Source organism: Centropristis striata, chromosome 20 (genome assembly GCF_030273125.1).
Source record: "Centropristis striata isolate RG_2023a ecotype Rhode Island chromosome 20, C.striata_1.0, whole genome shotgun sequence".
Classification (NCBI taxonomy): domain Eukaryota; kingdom Metazoa; phylum Chordata; class Actinopteri; order Perciformes; family Serranidae; genus Centropristis; species Centropristis striata.
The window spans coordinates 10,189,142-10,216,041 of record NC_081536.1 but is presented as its reverse complement, the minus strand read 5'-3'; the positions used below and the strand labels follow the sequence as shown (position 1 = coordinate 10,216,041).

General features: G+C 41.1%; 2 protein-coding genes across 4 annotated transcripts; one reads left to right on the top strand and one right to left on the bottom strand.

The window, feature by feature from the left end:
- Nucleotides 1-26,612, top strand: map3k4 (mitogen-activated protein kinase kinase kinase 4). 3 transcript variants are annotated; one of them, XM_059359361.1, is made up of 27 exons: nucleotides 1-223; nucleotides 5,966-6,156; nucleotides 6,708-8,116; nucleotides 9,490-9,750; nucleotides 10,878-11,030; nucleotides 11,160-11,317; nucleotides 11,922-12,038; nucleotides 12,133-12,232; nucleotides 12,385-12,468; nucleotides 12,568-12,837; nucleotides 12,922-13,071; nucleotides 13,406-13,567; nucleotides 14,411-14,544; nucleotides 16,317-16,395; nucleotides 16,495-16,573; nucleotides 17,672-17,765; nucleotides 18,112-18,234; nucleotides 19,830-19,927; nucleotides 20,018-20,098; nucleotides 20,533-20,724; nucleotides 20,815-20,885; nucleotides 20,979-21,095; nucleotides 21,183-21,342; nucleotides 24,092-24,214; nucleotides 24,425-24,531; nucleotides 25,142-25,321; nucleotides 25,714-26,612. In XM_059359361.1, the coding sequence occupies exons 1-27, from the start codon at nucleotides 192-194 to the stop codon at nucleotides 25,732-25,734; spliced, it is 4,746 nt and encodes a 1,581-aa protein (XP_059215344.1). In that variant the 5' UTR covers nucleotides 1-191; the 3' UTR covers nucleotides 25,735-26,612. The 3 variants fall into 3 exon arrangements, with proteins under 3 accessions (XP_059215344.1, XP_059215346.1, XP_059215345.1); XM_059359362.1 differs by lacking the exon at nucleotides 1-223 and adding an exon at nucleotides 243-506; XM_059359363.1 differs by lacking the exon at nucleotides 18,112-18,234.
- Nucleotides 22,012-23,322, bottom strand: LOC131993447 (caldesmon-like). The gene is made up of 2 exons (XM_059359364.1): nucleotides 22,338-23,322; nucleotides 22,012-22,223 (listed from the first exon to the last, which is right to left on the bottom strand). The coding sequence occupies exons 1-2, from the start codon at nucleotides 22,789-22,791 to the stop codon at nucleotides 22,114-22,116; spliced, it is 564 nt and encodes a 187-aa protein (XP_059215347.1). The 5' UTR covers nucleotides 22,792-23,322; the 3' UTR covers nucleotides 22,012-22,113.
- Nucleotides 26,613-26,900: the final 288 nt, after the last annotated feature.

Below are 26,900 nucleotides of genomic sequence, written 5' to 3'. Positions count from 1 at the left end.
TCAATGAACGTTGGAAAGATGGCGACGGCATACGCACAAGCGAGAGTCAACTGTGCCGGCGGATAGAAAGTGCTTTAAAGAGACACAAACCCGCCTCTCTTGCAAAGATTTAACGGTGCAAAGTCTGTCTGATATCGCTTAGACATGGTTTAGTCCATGCACGGCTAGGAACAAGAAGCCACTGCTTTGCTATGGAGCCTCCGGATCGTAACAAGCCCAGCAGGTATGCGAATCTGTTCATCAGACACTACACCATTTGGACCTCGCACTTGCCAAATAGGGAGCTGAACGTGACACTGCAGTCGGCTCTATGGTAGCGCTTGCGCATCTCTTAGAAATCGACTTCCTGTCAAATAGTGGTACGCGTGCAGTTAATGCATTTGCAACACTGGAGTTGCAAACTTTTTTGGAGCAATATTTTCAGGCGTACTTTGCTGCAGATATTATCTTCTCGTCTGATTCTCGGTTGCTAGAGAGAAAGGCAAAAATGCTCGCCAAATGATAAGGTAACATTACGAACATTTATGAACCGATGTAACAGTGCAACATGTCAGGGAACAAGCTAGCTAACATTTACTATTAGCTGTCGCTTGTCACTTTATTGTTCACCCGCAAGTTCACTAACAGAGACTGACCGAGCTGAAGCTAGATATGTTATGCAATGTGGGCTCGTAAGGTGGACTTGAACGTGTGTTTTTGTTTATTTGAGTTTGCCAGAGCATGCATTTCATTATAACACCGAGGCACAAACTTCGCAGGCTTTAGCTAGCATGTTGCTCCACTGTTATTGTTAATCATCTAGCTAGACTTGGCGCTCGTGTTGTTGTCTCGCACTGCACTGCTGAATCATGATATGGGCTCTTTTTGTGCACAGCATGCATTTAATGCATATGTTATTGCTTAATTGTCGTGCATTTGCTATATAACTTTGTTGACAATCTGTTGCAGATGTAACTTATATGCAGCTGAAATGTTTCATCATACTGTGTGTATTATTAGCGCTCAGATGACAAGGTTACTGAACGACACATTACTGCAATCTCCCGGGGGAATGCATACAAACAGACAGTCATAGGATGTTTTTGTCATATGTGCGCATCTCCTTATCGAGATGCCGCAGTGTTTGCCCCTGACCGCTGGCGACAGACCCTCAGGAATCTGCTGTTATGTCTTCCCTTCTCCTCAACATGCAGCCGACTATTTGCAGAGAGAGTGGCCTAAAAGGCATTGGATCATCTCTGTCGTCTTCTATAATCCTGGTTTTTAGCAAATAGCTTGTTTTTTGTGTGGACTATTTCAGTAATTATCGAGTACCAGCCAGTTGTTATTCCCTTGCACCTTTGTGGCCACTCAGTTAGAAGTGGACGCACAAACAGCTTGCATGATTGTGCAATAATGGTCCAGCTAAAGTATTTGCTGTCAGGCATTGTTGCATAAAGAAAAATACTGTGTCATGCTATTGCTGGAAACGTGTCAGAATCTGGCATGATGACAAATATTCATTCTCGTGTTTTTCTCCGGTTTCATGTTAAGTGTGTGCACAACGTTTGGGGTAAAAGGTCTGCTCTGGAGAGTTAAAGCCGTGGCAGTAGAGCTGCAACTAGAAATGACTGGCATTATTGATTAATATGTCGATTTTTTTCTGGTTTATTGGATTACTTGTGTGGTCTATAAAATGTCAGGAATAGTGGAAATGATTCATCCCAATTTCTGCAGTGTTTTGTCAGTCCAAAACCTAAATATATTCAATTTAAGACTTTCTTAAACAGAGAAAAGCAGAAAATCTCCATATATAAGAGGTTGAAAACGGCATGTTCTGCAATTTTAATTTCAGTCATTTAGTCAACTAGGCTAATTTTTGCAGCTCTGGTAGTGTTTTACTTGTTAGCATACACTGTGTCAGTTAGCCTAAATGTAGATCTGCCTGAGAATATCAGTAATACTGGTGTTAGAAACATGCAACACTTGGACCACTGCAAACAATAGAGGTTACATGGCAGAAACTGCATAGTTTGCAGGAACAACCCAGTAGTTCAACCTGTGTTGTGTTCAGACTGCATAGCTCTGTAATACGTTTTAAACTTCAGACTGAAATAACAGGCCTCACAACATGCAAGAGTTGATTGTCTTTTGTCCTTGTAACTGGCAGATCCTTCAATCCACCTCGATGAGTGTAACAATGAATGCGATTTTGGTTCAAACTAACAACTATTCTGAGAAGGATGAGTTATGTGCTTGCTTGGCAATTGAGGGTTATCATTTGCAAGTACAGAGGTCCTTTGTCAATAATGTCTTGTTCTCAAAGTCAGTCTGAAGACATTGTGGCTCACAAGCATTCCAGAGATTTCAGGATGTGGTGAACAGTGCGCAGTGGAGTCCCGGAGACGCTCATGGGAAGAACTCATTAATGCCTGCATTTGCCAGGAGCACAGGCTGTAGAATGCAGATGGACCGTCCTCTAGCGTTTCCTATCTGCATCCTGTCTCTGCCCACACCTGCTTTAGAGAAATTGGTGCCACTCTCACATTCTGTCACTCAAATCTGTCATTTCCTTTGCAACAATTAGATCTTTGTAACCGCTGAAACTATGGCAAGTGATGTTACTAATATAATGCAGGAGTAACATCATCTCGATAGAGAAGCGAGTATGGATAGATTGTTTTCTTCTGCAGAATAGCACTGTGCCCATCTGTTTTACTTGACATTTATGCGTGCACAGCTGCAAGAAACCGAAACAAAGGTAATAAAGGTGTTGCTTATGACTCTACAGTCTCAGATTAAATTTCATAGTTGGAGTAGACTGCTGCTTGCACTGCATTTATGATGCAACAGGCATAAGGTGAAAAACATGTTATTACACCATTTACTTCATGCTGCCACCCGCAGTCTGCAATCAGTGTCTACATTTAGATACATCTAAATCATGTGACTTGCTGTGTTTAATGGAATGAGCTTCCGCTGGTACAGTAAGGTTAATGTCTTTTCTTGGACAGAGCATGAAGGCCAGATAGCAAGCGCAGCAGTGTTTTAGAAATGCACAGACTTTCTGCTTCTCAGTTAAGTTGGATGTTTACATATAGTATCATGTCTTGCAGAAGCAAACTGCTCTGTTGTGCTTGCACAGTACGCTCTGCACAGAGAGGTTGGGAGGTCCACTCCTGGCAATGACACACTGTTCCAGAGTAGGGTGGGGTCAAGTATGTCGTGTTTATTGTTTCTGAACTCTGTCAGCCTATGGCGCAAATTCTGATCGCTGCATCAGCTCTGCCTGTTTATCAGGAACAGACAGCAGTGTTCAGAGATACACACTGCATACTTTCAATTGAGATTTAGGTATTGTGCATGAATAGGTTTTATATTCTTGTTGCCTTACCAGTTCACTCTGGGCTGATATTAATAGCCAGCAGACACATCCTTTTTTTACAGTGGGGGGTAATCAAACTCTGGATTTAGCCTACCGAGCATCAGTCATGCCAGCATGACCTAATTGGTGGAGGGTGTGCTCTTACAAAACCCCGGCCTCCTTCTCCTCCTTTTCCTCTCTCTGAAAAAAATCCCCTTTAGTTTGGCCATTGTGAGCAAGTGTGCTCACTAACCAGCTGTGTGCTATTCAGCTGTGGGCCTCACGGGCCACGTGTCACTACTATACAATAGAGTGCCCCTTCCTGGTACAATAGTGTGGATGGTTGGTGTCAAAGGTCAGGCCCCCCTGACTCTGGCAGCCCTTGGTATCACTGCTTCAGTCGCTATACAGAAAAGACTCTCGATTTTGTGCTGTTTATTATGCACTCAGTGTTTCTGCCTAGGGGCTCAAGCATTCCACTGGCCTTTATTGGAGCCCCAATGAGCCATCAGATGAGCCATTGAGACCAGCCAGACACCATCTGCAGTGATAATTTACTAGTGGCAGCCAGGCAGGGACAGCTTGAGGACCATAGTGCTGCTATGGTTAACTGCAGGGCATACAGGCCTGTAACTTTCTCTGTGCAGCTTGCAAGTAGGTTTGAGGGAAAAAAGCAAAGAATTCACAAGAGGAATTTGTGCAGCCTTTACTGCAGCAGCACAATCTGTGCTTGAAGTGTCTCATGGCAACCAAACAAACAACCGACAGTGATGGCGTCATTGGTTCCGCTGTCATTCCCGAGTGATTTAGTCATGCTGTTCTGCGTAGAGAAGTGTCTTTTTTAAACTTGGTCCCATTCCCTCTCACATGCATGGGCTATTTCTGTCCTCAGATGCCGGTGCACGCTTCGAGATGTTTACAGTTGTGCGCACAATCTGATCATACTTGTGACTGACGCAGTAGGAGGTTGATGGAATCTGCTTTCTCTGTAACCTGCTCTCTGATACCTGTCTGGATTTTTGCATTGCAAAAGCACAGCAGTTCTTCTGTTGTTTTTGTGCTAAATGCCTAATTGCAACACACACGATTGCTTACTGTGCCTTTTTGTGCCTGCATACTGAAAAGATCACTGTTGTGTCCTGCTTCTGCAGAACAAGCCCCTTCACAGTTTCCCGTACAATACACTCATAAAGGCACTAGTGTTCTTCAACGCAAGTGGTATTCTGTCATTTCAAGACCCAGTCACGGTCAACATGGTTGTGCTGTTGACATTATTCTTGCAGTATATCTTGTTTATTGCATCCGAAATCTTATTGCATTTGAAGCAACAGGATTTGCAGCAGGTGTCTGTCTTCCTCGCATATATCTCCACAGCTGCTCCCAGGGGACTCTGTGTGTGTGTGCACAGAGACAGATTCAGCGGGGCAGATGGGCAATAGAAGTCAGGAGTCTCTCTCTCTATGTTGCTTCTTGAAAAGCTTAAGCAAGTGATTTCCAGAGTAGTCCCCCCTCCCTTAACACTCACACAGACTCCCCCAGCGAGCGTGTGTCCCTTTCAACCTTGTCTATGCAAACAGGCGCGTGTTGGGGAATGCCTTTCAGTCAGATGATCGATGGAGGGACACATGGCGTCCAGCATATAGATCACCATTTTCATGCCCCTCCTCTTTCTTTCTCGTTTTTGTTTTTTCTGGCAGGGTCAGACCTTCCAACCTTTCTTTCTAATCCTGTTAAAAACCCCTCAGAAAGGCATTAGGGAACAAAGCTCTGACATTGTAATCTGGAAAGGCACGCTGCTTGCACTTTCTGATGTCTTTTTCGTTTTTTTCTTTTCCTTTTTTCCCAGAAGGAAGTGTTTCAAGTGATTATAGTGTTTCCTTTCTGCAGAACTAGATGCATCATATTCCGGTAACCTCTCATTGTCCGGAATTTGCAGAAAGAATGTTGTTAAGCAATCATGATTTTCACAACTTCATTGCTGCACTAGATTTACTATAAACACACAAAAGTGACATGGTGTTTTGCATAAGCACCGGGTTTGCATACGGTCAAACAACTTCTACATAGTTTGGGTGAGTGAGTCCCAGTGCTCCATGAGATCTTGACTTGTGCAGTGGTTGATGACTTTGCAGACAGAGTTAATGAGGGTTACTATTTCTCCCTCTCTGGTTGAGCCATTATGTTTACCTAGACCAAGAGAGGGTGCCAGCAGAGAACCCACAGCTTATTATCCTGCGTCTGGACGGCTGTGGTCGTGCACTGAGCATTGCTGCTGTAAATTTGGGAGGCAGCCAGTCAGGCTCCAAGGGACAGACAACTCGTCAGTCTTCTGTAGGTAGCAGCAGACATTCAGTCTAGTTGCAGTTTAGCAACCTGTTTGCCGTGGCATTAGAGGAGATTTGCAGCACACACTGTTATGGGTACAAACAAGCCAGCACCGTTTGACCTTGCGCACACATTTATTTGGTTTCTTTTTGCAATGATTGAAAAAGTTCCGTTATGTTATTGTCTCGTTGTTAACATCACCTTCAGGAAATGATGCTTATAGTAAAGGTGCAAAGATAACTCGTGGTGATAGTTTGTCCCGTTTGCTTTTGCCACGATGTCATTTAATGTTGACAGGCAGGCCAAGCCAGTGGAAGATGCATCCCAACAGAACTCTGAGATGGATGAATCCTGGGACTCTCCGAGTGAGGAAGAGGAACCTTTGTATGGCACATCACCTCCTTATACCTCCCGCCAGATGAAACGCATGTCTGGCAAACATCAACGAAACTCCCAGGGGAGGAGTGCTGGTCGATCTCCCAACAAGTGTGAGTAAATAAACTGTAGATAAACTATTTGACTGAATAGGGCTGCACTATTTGGAAAAAATATCTAATTACATTTATTTTGAGTTGTATTGGGATAGGATTCATGATTTTGGAGGGTATGATAAGTTTTGCATTGATATTCTCATTTTCTTTGAAAAAAATATTTAAATGAACTTGGTGTTATTTTTATTATTAGGATTATTATTTTATTTTTTTTTGGGGGGGGGGGGGGGGGGGGATTTGCTCAACAGTCAGAATGGTATTTTGACATATATTTTGCCTTTCACAAATACCCAGCCTTACCTTTATTTGGATATTGAACTACTCCATATCATATTTTTGATAAAATTTCAATAAATTCTGCATCCCTACTACTGAAGTGTATATATAGAAATTATTTTGTTTTACTTTTCTTTACAACCCAGATTCCAATTCCAAAAGTTGGGATGCTGTGAAAAAGGGAATACAAACAGAATGCAATTAATTGCAAACCTTTTGCAGCCCACATTCAATTGAATATGTGAAATGTGTATTTTCTGTGTATATTTCAGTGGATTCTGCCCCATCGGTCCTGAGAGAGAGTCCCAGGCCAGCGGAGCCCCCTGAGGAGCACAGCTACAAGCAGGGCAAGAAGCAGAGGGCCACCCTGCGCTCCACAGAGAGAGACCACAAGAAAGCTTTTGATAGCCCCTTTATGCCTTTCGGTGCCCTCAGCATGGATCCCAGGAAGCATTACTTGAGTTTGGGCTGCAGCAGTTGCAAACTTCCTGTGTCTATGCCCCTGCGGACCCACCGCCAGACCTCCAGGACAGACTGTCCCGCGGACCGTCTCAAGTTCTTTGAAACTCTGCGGCTGCTGCTCAAGCTCACATCTATGTCCTCCAAGAGGAAGGAGAAGGAGCAGAGAGGCCTGGAGAACATGGCCTTCATGGGTCACAACAATGAGGTCATTTGGTTGGAGCTGCAGGCTTGGCATGCACGGCGCTCCACCGGCGACCAAGACCTTTTTCTTTTCACTGCCCGACAGGCCATCCCCGACATCATCAACGAGGTGCTGCACTTTAAGGTCAACTATGCCAGCCTGAGAGGGGCCCACTGTTTAGGGTCACAAACAACCGAGGAGGACTATCGGAGTGTCCCCGATCTAGTCTGCGGAGAGGAAAGGGAGCCTGCTGTAGCAGAGACCAACCACTGTGGAGTAGATCCCTGGGGCTTTAGCGCCTTCCCCTCGCCAACGATGAATGCAGCAGAGCCTCTGGGCTCTGGCGCTGATTGCAGGGAGCACCTTCAGCGCCAGCGGCTTGCATTTGAGCAGGTTAAGCGTGTTATTGAGTTGCTGGAGTCTGTGGAAGCTTTGTACCCCTCTTTGCAAGCCCTGCAGAAAGACTATGAAAAGTATGCAGCACGGGACTTCCAGGGCAGGGTGCAGGCGCTCTGTCTGTGGCTCAATATCACCCAGGACCTCAACCAGAAGCTGCGTGTTATGGCCACTGTTCTTGGCCTTCATGATCTATCCCGTATCGGGTGGCCTGTCTTTGAGATCCCTTCACCTCGCTGCTCCCGTGGCAATGAAGAAGAGGAGAATGAGGATGATGAGGAGAATGACTCAACCGCCACTTTTACAGCTGAAAGCGATGGAGAGGAAAGGGATGTTGAGGTGGAGGAGGAGGAGGAGGGGGTATTGGGACATGTAGCAGAGGGAGAGTTGTCTCCCACCCTGACTCCTAAATTTTCTCGATTGTTGTCAGAAGAGGAGTTTCTCCCGACTGCTGCTGCAGGAAGTGCAGAAGCGTTTGCGAGAGGAGGAGTATTCTGCCCCACAGCCATCTACAGACCGTTTGTGGATAAAGCTCTGAAACAGATGGGACTGCGTAAACTGATCCTCAGACTGCACAAACTGATGGACCGATCTCTTCAGAGGTCCAGAGCAGCGCTGCTCCGCCACACTCCTGCACTGGAGGTGAGGCTGTCGTTTCTTTAACGGCATTGTGTCTTTCTTTTTTTTTAATACATAACTGGTGCACTGTAAAGAGTAAACTTCTTGCGCACACACACATTAAACAATCTGGGGAGTTTATTGCTTTAAGGGAGTCTTTAAGATTTTCAAGGGTTTTCATCGCTCTGAATTATATGTCAATGAATGAAAATATTATATAAATTATATATACATATGTATATTCCATAACTCTCACCAAACCATATCTAACTGACCTAACTGATCACTATTGTTTACACAGCAAAAACAGTTCTGACTCTTCAAAAGTTAATTCTTTTTTTTTTTTGTTAAAAAGCCAAAAAAAATCAACTAAACTGGTCTAAAAAAAAGTTTCATACACATACTTTGGCTTTTATAGAGAATTTTGTCTGAGAATTCAAATTAGATTCTTTGACGTAATGATAAGATCAATATATTGAATTAGACCATTATTACTATTACTAGACTGATAAAGAAATGGAAAAGGGTCAGCTATGCTAAGTCAAATTAGAAGATAACACACAGTATACATTATCATTATCAGCCAATAATTTATCAACTTAATCTATATCGAGCATCCCTACGTAACAGTCGAACTCGATGCAGAATTCTTTACTATATTTGTAAGAAAAGGGAATTCTGTAGAAGTAAGTCATATTAGCTCCTGAACTGTCTTCAAGAATTCAGAGGTTCATTTATCACATGCAGCAATGTGTGGTGAAATGCAGTGAGATGTGATCCTACGTTACGTGTTAATTTATGTAAAAAATATAATGGTGTCATATTCCAGTTATAATAATAATAATAATATGGTGCACTGTTTCAAAGCCATCATGTCTAACTGATTTTGCTCTCCACTTTACAGCAACTCCAGACAGCAAACAGCTAATTGTAATGTTTGCAGTGCAAATGTTGGTAATTTTATTAGGCACTTGAGGAAACATTTGGAACTTACAAGAAGCCAGGGCAAAACAACAGACGATCAGTAAACACGAGAGTAAAAGAAAAAACGAGCAATAAAGAGGAGAGGGTTGTTATTGAGTTTGTTGCAATGCATAATCAGCTCTTTTGGGTGCTGGAAATGGTGAGCTCTGACCATTTAATGGAGCACTTAAAGAGGCTCAGACACTGACCTCCACCTGAAAAGGGACAACGAGGAGTGTGAACACGACTTGGTGTGCTGATTTGTGATTATCTTTTTTGCATAAATCTGGAGCGAGTCAATGTTTTTTGGTAATGTGAACTGCTCCGCAAACAGATTTTTGAGAATTTTATCATGTTGCAAACTCTGTTGATATAGCAGCCATAGAGCTCTATAAGGCACGCTGAATTAACTATACTGGATCTTTCGCCCGCAGTTTGCAGACTTCCCAGACCCCATGATGTACAGTGATTACCTGCCAGAGCTGTCGCGCCACGTGTCCTGCAGTGGTCCGGCTCATCCAGAGCTCGGGGCAGACCAGGTTTCCTGGGAGGATTTGCTGGACATGGACCTCCCATCCTTCCGGCCAGCGTTCCTCGTGCTTTGCAGAGTCCTTCTCAACGTCATTCACGAATGCCTTAAACTGCGACTTGAACAGAGGCCTGCTGGAGAGCCCTCACTGCTCAGTATCAAACAGGCAAGCAGCTGTTGAAACACTCTCAATACAGCATTAGAATTTAGTTTAGAATCATGCCGAACGTGTCAAACAAACGTGTATCTTAGTTCCACTGCATGCTTATTTTGTTCAAATTAAAGAGACCAGTCATATGGCATGGCCTGCAAACACATGTACTCTTGTTAGAACCAGTAGCACATGTGTCTCTGTTTGATTGGATCTTTGGTTGTCTTATAGAAGGCTATTCTAATTTTGTCTTAACCCTCTGAACCCTCTAAAAGCTTCATCAAGAGCACAGAGGTTATGTTTGGGCCATGCAGTGCATACAGTACTGCATGTGTAATCAAGTTTCATGTTGCATTCAGTGTGTGATTAGTGTCCCATTCCAAACATGATCAGAGTGACTTGCACATATGTTTGAACCTCAGAAGCCCGAGAAGTTTCAGGGCGTGTGAACATTTCTTACTCACTTACTGACTTTTTTTCACTGCAATATCTATCCTGCACTATGGGAATAGCACAGGCTAAGAGTAGCTAGAATGGAAAAGTTGAATTTCTTAAACAATTTATTTTACACATTAAAATGATATCTTTATATGCAACATTCCCTGGTGTTACTTATATTGGAAAAGGGGGCTCAGCATGCTGAACATATTGAACTTATTAAAGTTTTACAAGTTCTACTTCCGACCTCTCTTGTCCTCGCTTCTGTAGGGAGCTGCAGGCTGTTTGTACAGAGCAAAGTTTTGCTAATTGTTTTATTACGCATCTGTTTGTCTCAGCTGAGTCATTCATGACTATCTAGTTGCACAGAGAAGCCAAAATGTTTTTGCAAATGGTTTATTTCTGGAGCATTCATAAATACATTTGTAGATTAGTGGTTTTTGATGAAAAATGACTATTTTAGATACTTAGATTTGGTTTACATTTTCTGACAAAGTGTTTGTGACACATGAATCATTCCAAACACTGTTGTAAAATGTAATAATCCTACTATAATTTCTGTTTTTACAGTTTCTGGCCATGATAAATGGTGTCATTTTGGCTTCTTTTTTAAAGATGCTTTTCAAACCAACCAAGAGAGGGTTAGGGGTTTAAAGGTTTTTGCTCATCTTAATGCTTTTCCATGTGTTGTTTGTGCTCTGCAGTTGGTGCGTGAGTGTAAAGAGGTTCTTAAAGGTGGTCTTCTGATGAAGCAGTATTATCAGTTCATGCTGCGTGGCGTGGTGACTGATGCTCAGGGCTTGCAGACAAATGCCAATATTGATGAGTTCGAAGAGGACCTTCACAAGATGCTCGTGGTAAGACTCCCAACCTCTCTACTTCCTTTATGTGAAGTCACAGAGCTCAAATGCGTCATTGTAGATGTAGGCTGCATTATCGAAAAGTAAGATGTGGTTACATCTCACATCCGTCCCTGTTTGTTGTAGGTCTACTTTGACTACATGCACAGCTGGATCCAGATGTTGCAGCAGCTGCCTCAGGCCTCTCACAGCCTAAAGAACCTGCTAGAGGAGGAGTGGCACTTCACCAAGGTCATCACTCCTTACATCCGTGGAGGGGAAGCCCAGTCCGGGAAGCTTTTTTGGTCCGTAACTTGCTTGCAAACCAAACTGAAATAAATGTTGTTTTTGCGTTTATTTAATATAAAGAATAGCTTTCTGCTTTTTGAAGTTAAGGATATATGATTACAGCAGGAAAACCTGTTTTAGTGTTCATGGACACCAGACCTTTTTTTCACGATAGATCTAAAAAATGTCCTTTAACCCTCCTGTTAATAAGCGATAAGCAATAATGTTCGTGGGTCACTTTGACCCAGGGCATGTTTAATTATCCAAAAGTGTCAGAAACTAAAATATCCCAATAAACATTGTTTGTATTTCATTAATAACAAAAATGTAGGTATTATAATATTTAGTACAGTGTTGTTCTTTACCTCTTGCAGATCATGGTTCAATGAGGATAATTCACTCATTTTTCATAAATCATTCATGTTTAAAACTTTTTTTATATATATACATTGAAAAGACCTACATATAAAATACAATGGTTTTACATGACATTGATTTTTTTTTCGATTTTTTTTTTTTTTTAAACATTGAAATGGCTCAGTTTGACCCACAACGTAACAGGAGGGTTAAGAGTGTTACTAAAGATTTATATGACACTGAGGACTATTCTGCTCTTTGCAGTGATATTGCCGGGATGCTGCTTAAATCCACTGGAGAGTTCCTCGATGCCGGCCTGCAAAAGAGTGGTAATGAATTCTGGGAATGTGCAGATGACAGCACAGCTTCAGATGAGATCAGGTAAGGAGGATTTTATCTGTTTTTTTATGCTTACTTAATTATTTTTTGATTGTTTTTTTGTGTTTTAAACTTTTGCCCCTTTTCAATCTTCAAGGCGGTCAGTCATCGAGACGAGTCGGTCACTTAAAGAGCTGTTCCATGAGGCCAGGGAGCGAGCGTCCAAGGCCCTGGGCTTTGCCAAAATGCTGCGCAAGGTGAGAGGCACCAGTTAAGAATTTTCCCTCCCTTGAAATAGAAAGCCACAACAGTCCTGACTTTGCAGTTTATCTGTGACCCTGTTTTCCCTGCACTCCATAGAACTGGGACTGTCCGTTCTCACACACACTTTGTTTGATTCCCTGTGCAGGACTTGGAGGTTGCTGCGGTTTTCAGTATCACTAATGGGGTGACTTGCCTGCTGGAGGCACTGAAGAAAGGAAACTATGTCAAGGTGCGTCTGTTTGTTTTTTAATTTGAAACATTTCTGATCTTTCCTCTCTGTCCACAGGTCATTTATGTACCGGTTTAACTTCCTCTTTCCATGTAAAAGGTTCAGATTCTGGGCTTGGAGGAGCTTCAGGTTTTCGTGCCCTGTGGCTTGATGAATCAGCGGCCTCTCATCCTTCAGCTTCTCAACGCCGCTGCTGGCAAAGACTGCTCCAAAGAGCCCGACGAAATTGCAGAAGACGAGGCCTACCTGCTCATGAGTAAACACGGAGCTGGGGACTCCACTACTGATTCTGATTGGGCTCAGTGGGATGGAGAGATGCTCAAACTGGTCCCCCAGATGGAAACCGTTGACACTTTAACAGCCATGAAGGTACGTGATATTTTCTAATTCAATCAGTGCATTAGTTTTGTATCCAGTGTTTACAAGCCTCCTGCTGCTACAATGTGCTTTCAGGTGGAGGACATGCTCCTGATAGTGATGCAGTCAGCTCATCTGGTGGCGCAGCGAAAGGCCTTTCAGCAGTCGATGGAGGATGTGCTCACTCTGAGCCGAGAGCAAACATCCAGCCAGCCTCTCATCGCGAGTGCTCTAGAAGAGCTCAAGGTACTTACTTAACCACACGTTGATGATTTCTAACCTGACCTCAAGCCTTATTTTGTGTTGTTGTAAAGACAGGTGCATGTCGGTGTCCTACTTACTACTCAGTCTAAAATAAAAAAGAACACATGAGACCAATAATAGGCCAGATTCTATAGGTTATTCTCAAAAGTAAAATCGCTACATTTTCACATTTGTTAAATTCAGAGCCACGTGTCATATGTAAAGTTTTAAATGTTTATGCTGATCACTGTGACTTTTCAGCTTTTCTAGAAACTTCTTATTCGAAAATATAAATAAAACTCCCTCTTCTCCCCCATCTTCCTCTCTCCTGCCGCAGGATGAGGCACTACAGCTATGCATTAAGATCAGCACTGCCATCGACCGAGTGGAGTACATGTTCACCACAGAGTTTGAGGCAGAGGTGGAGGAGTCCGAGTCAGCCACTCTGCATCAGTACTACAGGGAGGCAATGATACAGGGCTACAATTTTGCCTTTGAGGTAACAGTCACGCAGTGAATCTTACCCAAATAAGCACACACTTCACCTTCCTTTTTGTCAGATGTGTCTTGTCCCCTCCTCCAACTTTTACACTAAATGCAGGTTCGTACGGGTGCTTGAAGTCCTTGAAAATGCTTGAATTTTAATGTTGAATTTCAAGGTTTGAAAAGTGCTTGTAAATGCTTCAAATTCTTACTGTATTTCTCTTGCAGTCTGACTATAGATAACCGCATTTTCAATGAAAAAAAATATATAAACTGAACAGCCTATAGCCTATCTGAAATGAAAACCGCTCCGCCTGCGTCTTCTTGTTTCTGAGATGTTTCTTGTTGCACTACCCTGTATCTTCTTAGTGAAGGGAGTTTTTCAAATTCCTAGTGGATGTGAGGGTCCTGAAGTAGGCCTATTTGTGGGACTTTCCTCCCAGTTTGGTTAGTGTATAGTTCAACCAGCTGCCGGTTGATGAATTATCTGAGCTTACTTTTGCTCCTAGCCCCTAGATTCCCATACCAGTATGTTTTATGAGATTAGCAAACTACTTTTAGTTGTTAAAAGTGTAATACCATTGCTGGTGGTATGGTTAAGTGAAATTACCCCTTTTCGTATCGAAGTACTCATCTAAAACATGCCATTTACAACCGTTGAAAGGTACTGGAAAAGCTTGAAAATGGACCTTGGAAGTCCTTGAAAAGTGCTTGAATTTGACCACTGAAAAAGTGTACGAACCCTGTAAATGTGTTGGTGTTATGGGTAATGGACTGAACGACTGAATTAATTGTGATGTCATCAGATGAGGCAGATTCAGGCAATAATCCTAAATATCATCCCGTTTGTTCTTTACAGTACCACAAGGAGGTGGTGCGCCTGATGTCAGGGGAGTTCAGGCAGAGGATCGGGGAACGCTACATAACCTTTGCCCGCAAATGGATGAACTATGTCCTGACCAAATGTGAGAGCGGCAGGGGCACCAAGCCCAGGTAAGGCCTTGCCTTCTGTCAGTTGTGTACTCATTCTAATTAATTCACTCCTGTCTCCTTTTTCATTCTGGTTGAGAACAGGATCTGCCAGCTAGTGTGGTTTTCCTGAGGCAGCATTAAAGGGTTGAGTATGTTGCTTAGGGATGCTATTTGGAGCATCGCTGCGAAGAGAGTTAAAGGGACAGTTCACCCCCATTAAAAATATTTTTTTGTCTAACGAGTAGTGCTGTTTATCAGTGTAGATTGTTCTGGTGTAAGATGGCAAGTGTTGGAGATTTTGTCTGTAGAGATGTCTGCTCTTTTACAAATTGAATGTAATAGGGGAGGGGAAAGAAATAGTAAAAAAAAAAAAAAAAAAGATACAGCATAATATTGGAATACTATATATGGCAGTGTTGTATTAATATATAGATGCCAATTAATGATATTTTATGAAAATTATTAATATTTCAAATAGTAACTTAGGTGTTTGGTACTAGAATAATAAAATCGCTCAATTTCAATGAAAACTCTTAATTTATTAGATAAAAGAGATGCTGACAAACATTTTTTGTGGGGGGCATAATATGCAGTTTCAAAAAAGCTAGTTGATCATGATATATTGCAATATACTGTATATATTCACTGTACTTAGCATATTTAAAATGTTTAAGGTCGCAATAATATCGTATCGTGACTTAAGTATCGCGATAACAATGTATTGTGGGGCCTCCAGTGACTCCCCAATGGAATTAGATGGCACTTAGCTTGTGGTGCTCAAAGCTCTCAAACTCAACAATAATGTATCTTTCCAAAAAACATGACCTGGTTACTCAAATAATCCACAGACTCAGACACTCTATATAATTTGTTTTTCCTTTGCAATTATCTGAGTTTGCAGTGGGAGGCGGCCTGAACGCCTTAGGTAGAATTTTTTGTCTCGTTCTGCTAATCGTCACATTAGGGTACTGTGGTTGTAAATGGGATATTTGAAGTGTGTCAATGCTGATTTAAATGTGCCTGAGGGATCAGCAGTCTCAGGTGTTTTAGCAACCATCCTGAGCACCACATTGTGACGTACCCCATCACTGTTGTGAGCAAGTTCATATACAAACGATACTAGAAAGAGGAAAAGTTCCTTCATGAAACTAGATTTGTATTTTGTATGGATTATTCAGCACGCCCCCTGCTGTGTAAAGGCCATAAGTCAGAGTTAATTGATAAATTGGCTGGTTTGTTTGTGTGGAAAAAAACCAACTAATTTCCTCCATTGTATATTTACAAAGGTAAAACCGTATATATTTGTCTTGTGTGTAAGAGTAAGGCCTTGAAATACATTAGATGTCTCTCTGTTAAGAGCTTTTACTACCATGGCAGCATTGTACTCATATAATCGAGTGAAGCCTTTAGGTAATTTCATGGGAGAAAAAAAAGTAAAACAATTACAACAGGAGCATTTTAGAGACATAACAGACAAATATGCAACCAAAAATAGACACATTTAACAGTGAGTGAATCAGCTTTCATATTTGTTAAATATTTCAAAGTCTGTCTCTGTATTACTTACTGTTTCTACAGAGGAGAACACAAGAAGCTACTTAGAACAAGCTCTTAGAGATGAAGATACTGAAACCTATTCCATAATTAATCACAGCAGATAGACCCGTGCTCAATACAACACCATGGGCTGACAAGCTTCTCAGAAAACCACAACTACCTGATCGTTAAAGTTTTGACGATGAGCTGAATGTTGTTGAAAACGTACACTGTCTAACCGTTGTTTTAACCCACAGGTGGGCAACTCAGGGTTTTGATTTTCTTCAGGCTATCGAACCTGCCTTTATATCAGCATTACCAGAGGACGACTTCCTGGTAAAACCGCCTGTTTTCTTCCCTCAGTTGTTTCTAAAAATGTTTTGAATATGATGTATTATCTATTAACTATGAATGTGCATGTATATCTTCCTGCAGAATTTACAAGCGTTGATGAATGAATGTATTGGACACGTGATTGGAAAACCTCATAGCCCGGTCACTGGCCTGTACATTGGTAAGATTCTCGGACTGACTTCCATATCTGGAGTTCAGGATTTATTTCAGTGTTTACATTCTGCCGTGAGTGTATAACCTGGGTGTCAAGGGGACGGGCCGTTACACAAAGCAGGCCGACTGCAGTAAAAAAAACAATTCAGTTCCCGCAGAATAGCAAAGAAGCAACTCTGTGACCTGAGGTTTGCTTACCTGTTAGTCTACTAGAGCATAAACTCTGAAACAACATTGTTTATCTTTTACGCCAGTGTTGTCGCGTTTAAGCAGCAAGTAACACTCCATATCATTACTTTTTTACCCTAAAATGCTCTGAGTTTGCAGTGGGAGGCTGCCTGGACGCCTAAGAAGAAGGACTCGCCTTAGTTTTTTGTCTCATTCATCGAATCGACACATTAGATTAATGTCGTTGTAAACGGGATGTTTGAAGTGTGTCACTGCTGATTTAAATGTGCCTGAGGGATCAGCAGTCTAAGGTTTATTGGCAACCATCCTGAGCTCCTGATTGTCACGTACCCCGTCATTATCCTAGTGATTATTTTGCACACAAATTCCGTAACCCCCGACCACTAAAAAGTAAAGAATAAGGTTCTTTTGAAAGTTATAATTATCTCCCTTATTTTTTATCTGAAAAATGATCCGATCTGCAACTCAATACAATCCAAATCATTGAGTTTTGTGAGACACTGCACTCTTACTTGAATTAGACTTTGCTGTCCTAACGTTTTAAAACGACATTTAACTAATACATAGTTATACATTTTTTTGTGTTACTTATTAAAATCATATATAATAGTAATCAGTTCAATAGATCAGTTGCATCATCTTCAATACCCAATCCAGCTTTTAAATCAGTTTCAGCTCATCGGACATCGTTATCGCTGCATCTCTTCTGTGCAAATTATGATAAGGAGCTGAACAGAACTAAATGTCTGCCGTTGACTTGACTACAATTGCTTTCCTGTGCACTTTGCCCTCCAACTGCAGAACTGATGTTATTTCTGTGATCTTTAGTTCCTTGTAGATTTCTCCTCAACTTCAAACAAGGTGTCCTTTTGTGGGTGGCGTGACTAAATTTAAAATTGTGTGCTCCTCTCTTAAGCTCCAAGGAATAGTCCTCGTCCTGTCAAAGTCCCTCGCTGCCATAGTGACCCACCAAACCCCAATCTGTTCATCCCTAACGCCGAAGGTTTCAGGTAGGTGGTTACAGTTGAAGTTTCTGCAATAATCAGTGTGCCTACTGTGTTTAAAAACTCTTTTCCCTGCATGGCTCATTGTGCCTCATCACCTTTGCTTTGTATGCTTACTGCTGTTTTTGCTCTGTAGTTTGTTGAGCTTCTGCGTGTTTTGTATGTGGAGTATGTAAGTGGTCTTTTTTATTTTTTTATTAATTTGAATAGTGTTTGAGTGAGTGAGTGAGCGTGTCTGTCCGTCCCTCAACCAGCCACCCAGTCACACACATAAAGACATTGACACACATCCCAGTCAAGCCTCCTCACCTCCCAAAGGCAGAGCTCCTCAGTTTGTTTTTTCACCACACAGCTCTCGAAGTCTCCCCTGCGACCTCCGGAACCAGCTGTTCCCCAACGGCCCTCGGCCCATCCCTCAGGGCCCGGGGGAACACAGCCACACCAAAGCACCCAGCAGCAGCCCCAATGACGTCAGGTAGCCTTGCCCCCAAGTCACCTGGTAGAAACCACTGTCAAAACACAGCCTCGGATACAAACAACCACTGATTTATTTTTTTTTAAATATAATATCAGGCTTCTTGAAATTGAAGGAGGAAATGCCTCATGTTCAGATTTTGCAAATCTCTTAATTGCACTTGACTTTTAATAGAGAATACACTGTCCTTATTACAGTGCTCTTATAGAGTTTTATTATGTTTTTAGATTTGATTTTGAACAATTTATTGGAAGATTGCAGATTTTCCTGCTTTTAGATGTCTGATTGCATCTTAACAAACAGTATAGATTTTAATATTTAGACATGCATTGAATTAACTAAAGTCAGTCTGACGTTCTTTGTAAACTGAGCACTTCCAGGCTTTTTACATTAATCTTTTGTAGTTTTAGAGAACTTTTAGTTCATGTTTGTATTCATAGTTTGGATCTTTGGACATGAACCCTTTTTATTCAACTAAATAATGAGGCATTTCCCCTTTATTTTTGACTTTAATGGTATTTTACTTGAAGAAATAGATTATTAATGCATTGAAGCTGCATTTACAGCATGGCTGTCCAGATGCGATCATTTTAATCACATAAAGACTTGCTACAGTTTAAATAAAGTGCTAGAAGATGCATCGATATAATATGCTTGGCTTTGATGTAAGCTACAAGAGAAAATTAATCAATGCTTTTTAATTAAAGGAAAAACCTCAGAATAAAGTTAATATGCAGTATTTCCAGCCTAACAAGTGTGTACAAGCCCCGACAAATGTCACAGAATCAGACAAATGACTCGCACAATTCTTATTACTGGTCAAAGGAAGAGACTGTGATTGTTGTGCATGGTGTGGAAATGGAAAAAAGACACACTCCCTCAATGACAGAGTGGGGTATGATTTCTGCTTTTTAGTGCTATTAACATCAGTCTTGCTTTGATGCTGGTGATTCACTCCCATTAGATTTTCGGCTTATTTGTGTGTGCTTTTGAAATCAGAACATGCACTCTAGAGATCTAACCTTCAAATGTGTTTGAGCTGTTGATGACTCTGATGCATGCTGCTAATGGGTTTCAAAAGGCAAACTGAAATACTGCTCAATCTTTGTCTCTCTTGAAAGGTCAGATGGTTTTTTATCAGTTTCTTCAGTTTTCCTGAACCTCTAATGCTGGCCATCCAGTGAAGATTTGTGCTGTATTGGATTGGTTGAATTGTTTATATAGTTTACAGCATTTATGTATATTTTAGGCACAAGTCTGGGAACATTTTACCCCGAAAGCATCTCAAGATGAAGATAAGCTCTCTACCTGTGCAAGTCAATGGGTTTCATATCATTAAAATGCTTTTAGGCAGCAATGCCCTGTACTTTTTCCACAATTAATTAAATGTAAAGGACTCACTTAATGCATGGAATTTTATAAAGAGCATACTCATTTTGAGGGCATAAAAAAATAAAGTGCAGTCTTGGCATAAGAGATTGCACTCTGCGTTAATTTGGCCATAAAAAGAGAAACACCCAGAGACTGAAACATACTATCAGAATTAAGCTTTCGATTGAACCAGTATTGCATCAGTTTCTTCCATGTTCTTGCAGGGGATCCAGTTTCCATGAGAATGACCGTCTGTCAACGGTTGCCGCAGAGCATTTCAAATCTCTGAGCCGTCACTCCAGCCCCACAGAGGACAGAGAAGGTGGGTGCATTGTGTCGTGCATGATTTGATCCACGTTAGGAATATTAATCTTTCTGCTTGGCTGACCCCTCTTGTGATTTATTTCTGCAGAACCCTCCTATCCTAAGGGAGACCCGAACAGTGCTGCACGCCGAAGCTGGGAGCTTCGCACCTTTATCAGCCAGTCCAAAGGTGAGATTGTTGAGTGAGGAGTAGGGTTACAAAGGGGTGGAACATTTCTGGTAAATTTTGAGAAACTTTCCATGCGAAGTTAGGCTGGGGAAGTTTGGAAATATTTGAAATCAGAAACTTTCTATGGGAATTTATGGGAACTGTATCATACACAAACATAAATATAAACATTTTGTTGTGTCATAAGCAGACATCCATGTAAGATAATACAATTAAAAAAACCTGACATTTCAACAGATTTATTTGTAAGTAGAACTTTATCAAGTTTGAATTCTTTCATTGAACAATTATTCCTGTTAATTCCCATAAATTCCTGTTATTCCCATGGAAAGTTTCCAACTTGGAAACCTTTTTGCAACCCTGGTGAGGAGGCACGTTGGATTGACTTAAACACAGTTTTTCCATCATGAAAATAATAACTACTTCTATCTCAGACACAGCAGCCCGGCAAAGCCCCATGGAGGCCGTCCGGCGCTCCATTCGCAAGTTTGAGGACAAGCGCTATGCTGTGATGAAGCAGCGCAACATCATCGGCCAAGTGTGTCACACGCCCAAGTCCTATGACAACGTCATGCATGTCGGGCTCAGGAAGGTGACCTTCAAGTGGCAGAGGGGCAACAAGATAGGTGTGTCTATCTGCTGACTGCTTTCGCTATCATGTTTGTTTTGTAACGCACGTACGTACGGTGATGTAACGTTTGTGTGTATCATAACAGGTGAGGGCCAGTATGGGAAGGTTTACACCTGCATCAACGTCGACACTGGTGAACTTATGGCTATGAAAGAGGTTTGTATTCCAGCAAGGTCAATTCAGTGGTTTTCAAAATAATAGTAAAATCTGCGGGTGGTGGTAACATTTTTTTTTTTTTTTTTCAACCAGATTCGGTTCCAGCCGAACGATCACAAAACAATAAAGGAGACCGCAGATGAGCTGAAAATCTTTGAAGGCATTAAACACCCAAACCTGGTGCGATACTTTGGAGTCGAGCTCCATCGGGTAAGAGGCGCACACTTCCGTCAGTCCAGGCATCACATGGGTACACCTGAAGCAGTTTGGTTTAAACTTTGATGCTCTCACCTGTAGGAAGAGATGTACATCTTCATGGAGTACTGTGACGAGGGCACTCTGGAGGAGGTGTCCAGGCTGGGGCTGCAGGAACACGTCATCAGGCTCTACAGTAAACAGATCACTACAGCCATCAATGTCCTCCATGAACACGGCATTGTCCACCGTGATATCAAAGGTCAGTGTTACATGCATTTTTTATTGTTCAGGAGTGCAGGTGCATCCGTTTACATGGTGCTGCTGTTGAGCTGTCAGTGTGCTATCTTTGCACCACGACTTCATTGTTATGAATTTGTGTTTCCCCGCCTGAAACATCTCGTCATGCTGTGTGAGAAAAGTGCATGACAGTCAGCAGCCCTGCAAGCATAGTCTGTGCCAAATGACATGCACCGGTGCAATTAGACTTGAGAATTACGTGCACGGCTCAAATGTCACATGCACTAACGTGCACATGCATGTGGTATTTCAGGTCCTGCAATATCACATATATATGTACGTTTAATATAAGGCTACAGCCACAAGACGGTTAGCTTAGAAACGTAAATGAACACATTATACTATATCTCTTTGGTTTAAACTGAACAAAAACAAATGATGGTTTCACTTGGCTGAGAGCATTAACTTTCTTAAGTCACTGTGAAGTTGCCTGGCACTTGTGAACTATTGGTTGGGTTGCTGTGAAATCTGTTACAGCTGCAGTATTCAAGAGTGAATTCTTGTGACTCAAGTTTATTTTTGGGGGGGATTTGACCACACAATTCCAGACTTTCTGTCACCTCAATATATTAAAACACATCCTAACCACTATTTATGTAAAACAGCAATCAGAACAACTTGCAACACAATTTTAATATGGCTTAACATATCACAATAACAAAGAAATGAAATGAACTAGAAACTGGATGTCAGGATGCTATTGCTCTTAGTAGCGAATCCTCCAGTGCAGCAGTCATTCAGCTGGGAATGCTTTCTTGCGTGGCTGCTTTGTATTGCGTTTGTGTTTCTCATCCTTCTTCTCTTTATGGTCACGGCACTTGGGTTTGGGTGTTTTTGTTTTTTCTTCAGACAACAGAAAATACTTTGTAAGTTCACTCACATTTAATTACAGAAGAACAAGGTAAAATATATCTGTGTACATGACTGGAAGGGATGTGATGGGAATAGGTTACAAACCTTCAGGCTTGGGGCCTGGTTTTGCAGCAAAGAGTTTATACACAGAGTTGTTGTGGTGGGTCTTTTCTTCTTCAATCCAGTTGTTGTGCAGAGGTTGTTTTTTGATCCCAGCTGACTTGAGGTCAGAGGTCAGGCTCACTGGACCGGCTTTGTCTTTCACAGTTGACGGATGGCCAAGTTCTTGCTTTCTTTCTTTCTTTTCTCTGGCCTCCAGCCTCATCTTCTCCTCCTCAACTTTTTCTCTCTGTCTCCTCACTCTTTCTCTCTCCTCCCTGTCCCTGTTGGTCTTCTCCGCGACTCTTTGTCTGCGTTCCATCTCCATTGCTCTCAACTCGACATGTGTTCGTCTTCTGACCTCATCCCTTCTCTCCTCTGGGGTCATTTTGTTTAGGCTTTTCGCAGCCTCCACTTCAGCAAGGAGGTGTGCTCTAGCCATCATCGTCTTATTGTTCATCGTTATATTCTTTCTCTACGCTTGTAGGATAGTTTGAGTCAGTGTATTCACTTCAGCAGGTTTGTGGTTAATGCCCAGTCCGGAGATCTCTGTGTCAACTGGTGAATTGATGGAATCTTTCGTTAACTTTCTGGATTGGGAACATTCTAACAGAACACTGTGTCCATACAATTCCGTATATTCCATATATTTTATATTCCATATAAGGCAACACTCTGTTAACTACTGTATATACTCCAGCCTCATGTGTAATAATCTACACTGAAATATCTAAAATATAGAATGGATTTCCATAAAAGTACTATACCCACATAGTAAAATAATTCATTAAAGGTAAAGGCATTAATTAAAAATTGTATATAAACAAGTAAAAGTATATTTTTAAAAAAGTAAAAGCTCTGAAAGCGGAAAAATGTCCCCTGTGAATTTCATACTGTTATTATATTAGAGCCCAACTAGTGATAGTGAGTTTTTGAGCTGGAATGAAAATAGACCTTTTCCATGTGACTTTTGCACTTATATGACTCTTAAAAGTTACTCAAAGGAGGATTTCACAAACAAATAACTTTATTAAAGAATATTAAACATTATCAGACATGGTTTTACATTTACATTTAATTCATTACAGTAAAGAAATATATTCTTTTTCAAAAGACAGTGTATTTAAATCACTTCTCTTGTTTCTTTTTGTGAGTTGATGTAAATGTAACTGTTTGTGTTAAATGGGCACCATATCATCTCCTCTTGAAGTGAATAAAATCGACTGAGCATTTTTCAAGAGCTGCTCCCACCCTCTGAAAGTCCCTGCCAAAACTCATCCGTGACTGTTCTGACCTGCCCACCTTCAAAAAACTCACAAATACTCACTTATTCAGAATGGCTTTTAATGCGTGACTGATTTTAGTTATTTTGTGTTATATAGCTCTGTTTTTTGACAGTGTTTTTAAGCTGTTTTTTTAAAATTGTGCTTACTCATTTTCAAACTGTCTTTGAGCATTCGGAATAGTGCTCTATAAATAACATTTATTATTATTATTATTATTATTATTATTATTATTGTTATTATCCTCAAAATCGTGTTGCAGCAGACTGTAATATCAGCAAATACCATATCGTTGTCCAAAATATTGATATATTATTGATATATTCCAGGACTGTGATGCAAGGGCAAATGTATCTTTGTGCAGCATAATTATGATTCTTATTAACTCATATGTAGAATAACATAGACATAAATGTATATCATTTGTGTATTAAACTTTCCTTAACCTTTTTCTTTTCCACTTTTTATTGTTTTCAGGAGCCAATATCTTTTTGACATCATCAGGCCTGATTAAGCTGGGGGACTTTGGCTGCTCAGTCAAGTTGAGGAACAACACTCACACCATGCCAGGGGAGGTGAACAGCACGTTGGGAACAGCAGGTAAGAAATTATATTCCCCCCCCCTTTCTATAATGGCTATCCATTCACATGCTGAGATTTACAAATGTGTGTTTATGTGTAGCTGTGATGTAACTTATCTACTGGATACAGCAATGTTCATTTTATGTATTTGTTGTCTATTTATTATTGTTTCACTGGTGCATAAATTCTAGTGTTTATTAATCTTTCGTTATTTCCTGCCTTAAACAGCATACATGGCACCTGAAGTCATCACCAGGGCAAAGGGTGAAGGTCATGGCCGAGCAGCGGACATCTGGAGCTTGGGCTGCGTCCTTATTGAGATGGTGACTGGAAAAGTAAGGAGTGAAAGAAAAGCACAACATGTGTTTCGCCTCAGTCATAGATCCTGTAAAGCCACACCAGCTTGTATCTTGTTCAGGGATTTCTTTCTATGCTGCAAATACACCATGCTGTAAATAGGACACGTTGACATACATGTATTGTTGTCAAAAGACACATTGTAGATCAGCTGTGGTTTCCACATCCAGTGATTATGTTTCAGTTCTGTTCAGTGAAATTTAATGCACATTTATATCGAGTAGTTTCTCCATTTGATGAAGCAGATTTTAAATTTAAAAAATGCCCGTAAGACACGATAACACTTTGGTAACAAATTAATCTTTTCAGTCTGGCAATATCTGTGACACTTAATTTTAGACTTCCATTCCTAGAGTAGCAAAATGATGTTTGGGTTATTTAAAATGGCTTCCCTATTGCTTGTTAATCTTGCAAGGCATGTAGTGAAATGAAAAATATGTTTTTAATTTAAATTTTGTCTCCCTGTTTTAATTGTTAAGGGATTATTGGCAAAATTATTTAAAGTATATGTTAAAAAATCTGGAATCGAAAACAAAAAAAACACACAAGGAAATGATGTCATTTTCTTACCTTTATCCCAACCTGCAGAGACCCTGGCACGAGTATGAGCACAACTTCCAGATCATGTACAAAGTGGGCATGGGCCATAAGCCCCCCATCCCGGAGAAGCTGAGCACAGAGGGGAAGGACTTCCTCGGTCACTGTCTGGAGAGCGAACCCAAACGCCGCTGGACAGCTAGCATGCTGCTAGACCACCCGTTTGTCAAGGTGAGAAGCTGCTAATGTATACATTTCTAGGCAAGGCTTATACAAAGTCTTGACAGTTGGGAAAATAATTAATTTTTGTTTCTGAGGTAAGGCATATGCTTGGATTTGAATATACTCCTTGAAAAATGCCTGATTTTCAACAGTATATGGTGTACTACACAGCATGTAAACCTAAATGAAATGAAACAATCCCATCTTCATATTTGTTTGTTGTCTCCTGACATATATGTAATCTGATTGCATTAGGTATCTTAAAAGCTTGAATTCTACTTGAACCCTGTCTAAAACCTCATGTTAAACACAACTTCTCATGATGGAAGTGTCATAGCTTAACTGCACGTTTCTGCTCATCCAATAAGTTTACATTACAGCTTCTTTCTTGTCTGCTTCAGGTTTGTACGGATGAAGAGTGAATGGACCCTCCTCTGCAGCTTTTACGTTTACAAATTAAAGCACTACTGTACATGCTGTTGGCAAAAGAAAAAAGAACTGTGGACACGGAGAAGAGGAAGTTACGGCTGAAGGCACATGGAGTTAAACTGAGGAACTAATACTATATCATTTCAGAGGACAACTGGACCTACGGAGTATAGGGTTGTTGTGTCTTTATGTACCCATGGACTGGGGGCAAGAGGGTGGGACTGTACATACTGTAAGAATAGGATTGGCTTTAATTCTTGTATAAACAATATTGTAAAGTTAAAGTAACTATTGCCACATTTGTTGTTCTCACTGGTAAAGAGACCTCTCAAAAGGCATTGAGGAATACTTTTTTTTAAAACAAATGGGGAGGGGATGGGTGGGGGGAGGGGACAAAATCTATGGCACTTTTAAACTGTTTACCCAAGGGGCAGTTGAGTACAGGAGGGAGGTTATTCAGTCGCTCTTTGAGACTGAAAAAGGTGTGGTAAGCCTCACTGAATGGTTTACCTTTATGAAATGAACACCATCCAAATATTCAAATTAATTTATCACTTGTCATTTGGCATGGGCACTAGGAAGGATTTTTTAATGTATTTTTCTTTGCCTTTGCTGAGGAGTACATGTCAAGTTGGAGCAATGTTCAAGTCGACTTGTCGCCGGTGAAGAGCCGTTCATGTGACTGGAGTGTAGCCAACTATAAGAGGAGAAACGGGGCCTGCTCTCCCTCCCTGCTGCTGAACATGAAACATCCACACAACCAAACACAGACACTGACACACACCACAACTTCTGGTCCTCTGCTGCTCTTACAGTGTTTGCTATGTACAAACAATATTAATAAACCAATCGTTTTGTTTTTTTAATGAAATGTGTTTGTCTTCTTCTACCATGAAAATGCTGTTTATTCATAGTATTACATTACTATCAAATAGTTGGGTGTTCCATTTGGAGTCGACAGTAAAATCTTTACCTGCCTTGAAATATTTGGATTTTTATTAACATAAACTTTGTCTTGCTTCATGTTGTTATTCTCAGTTTTCCCAAGCAAGCTGCCTGGCACTGTCCAGTTTCATTATCTGGCATCTTAAGCTTCTGAAGTATGTGTTAAGACTAAAATTGCAGGTGTCTAGACTGGTGATTACTCTTCTGATGTCAG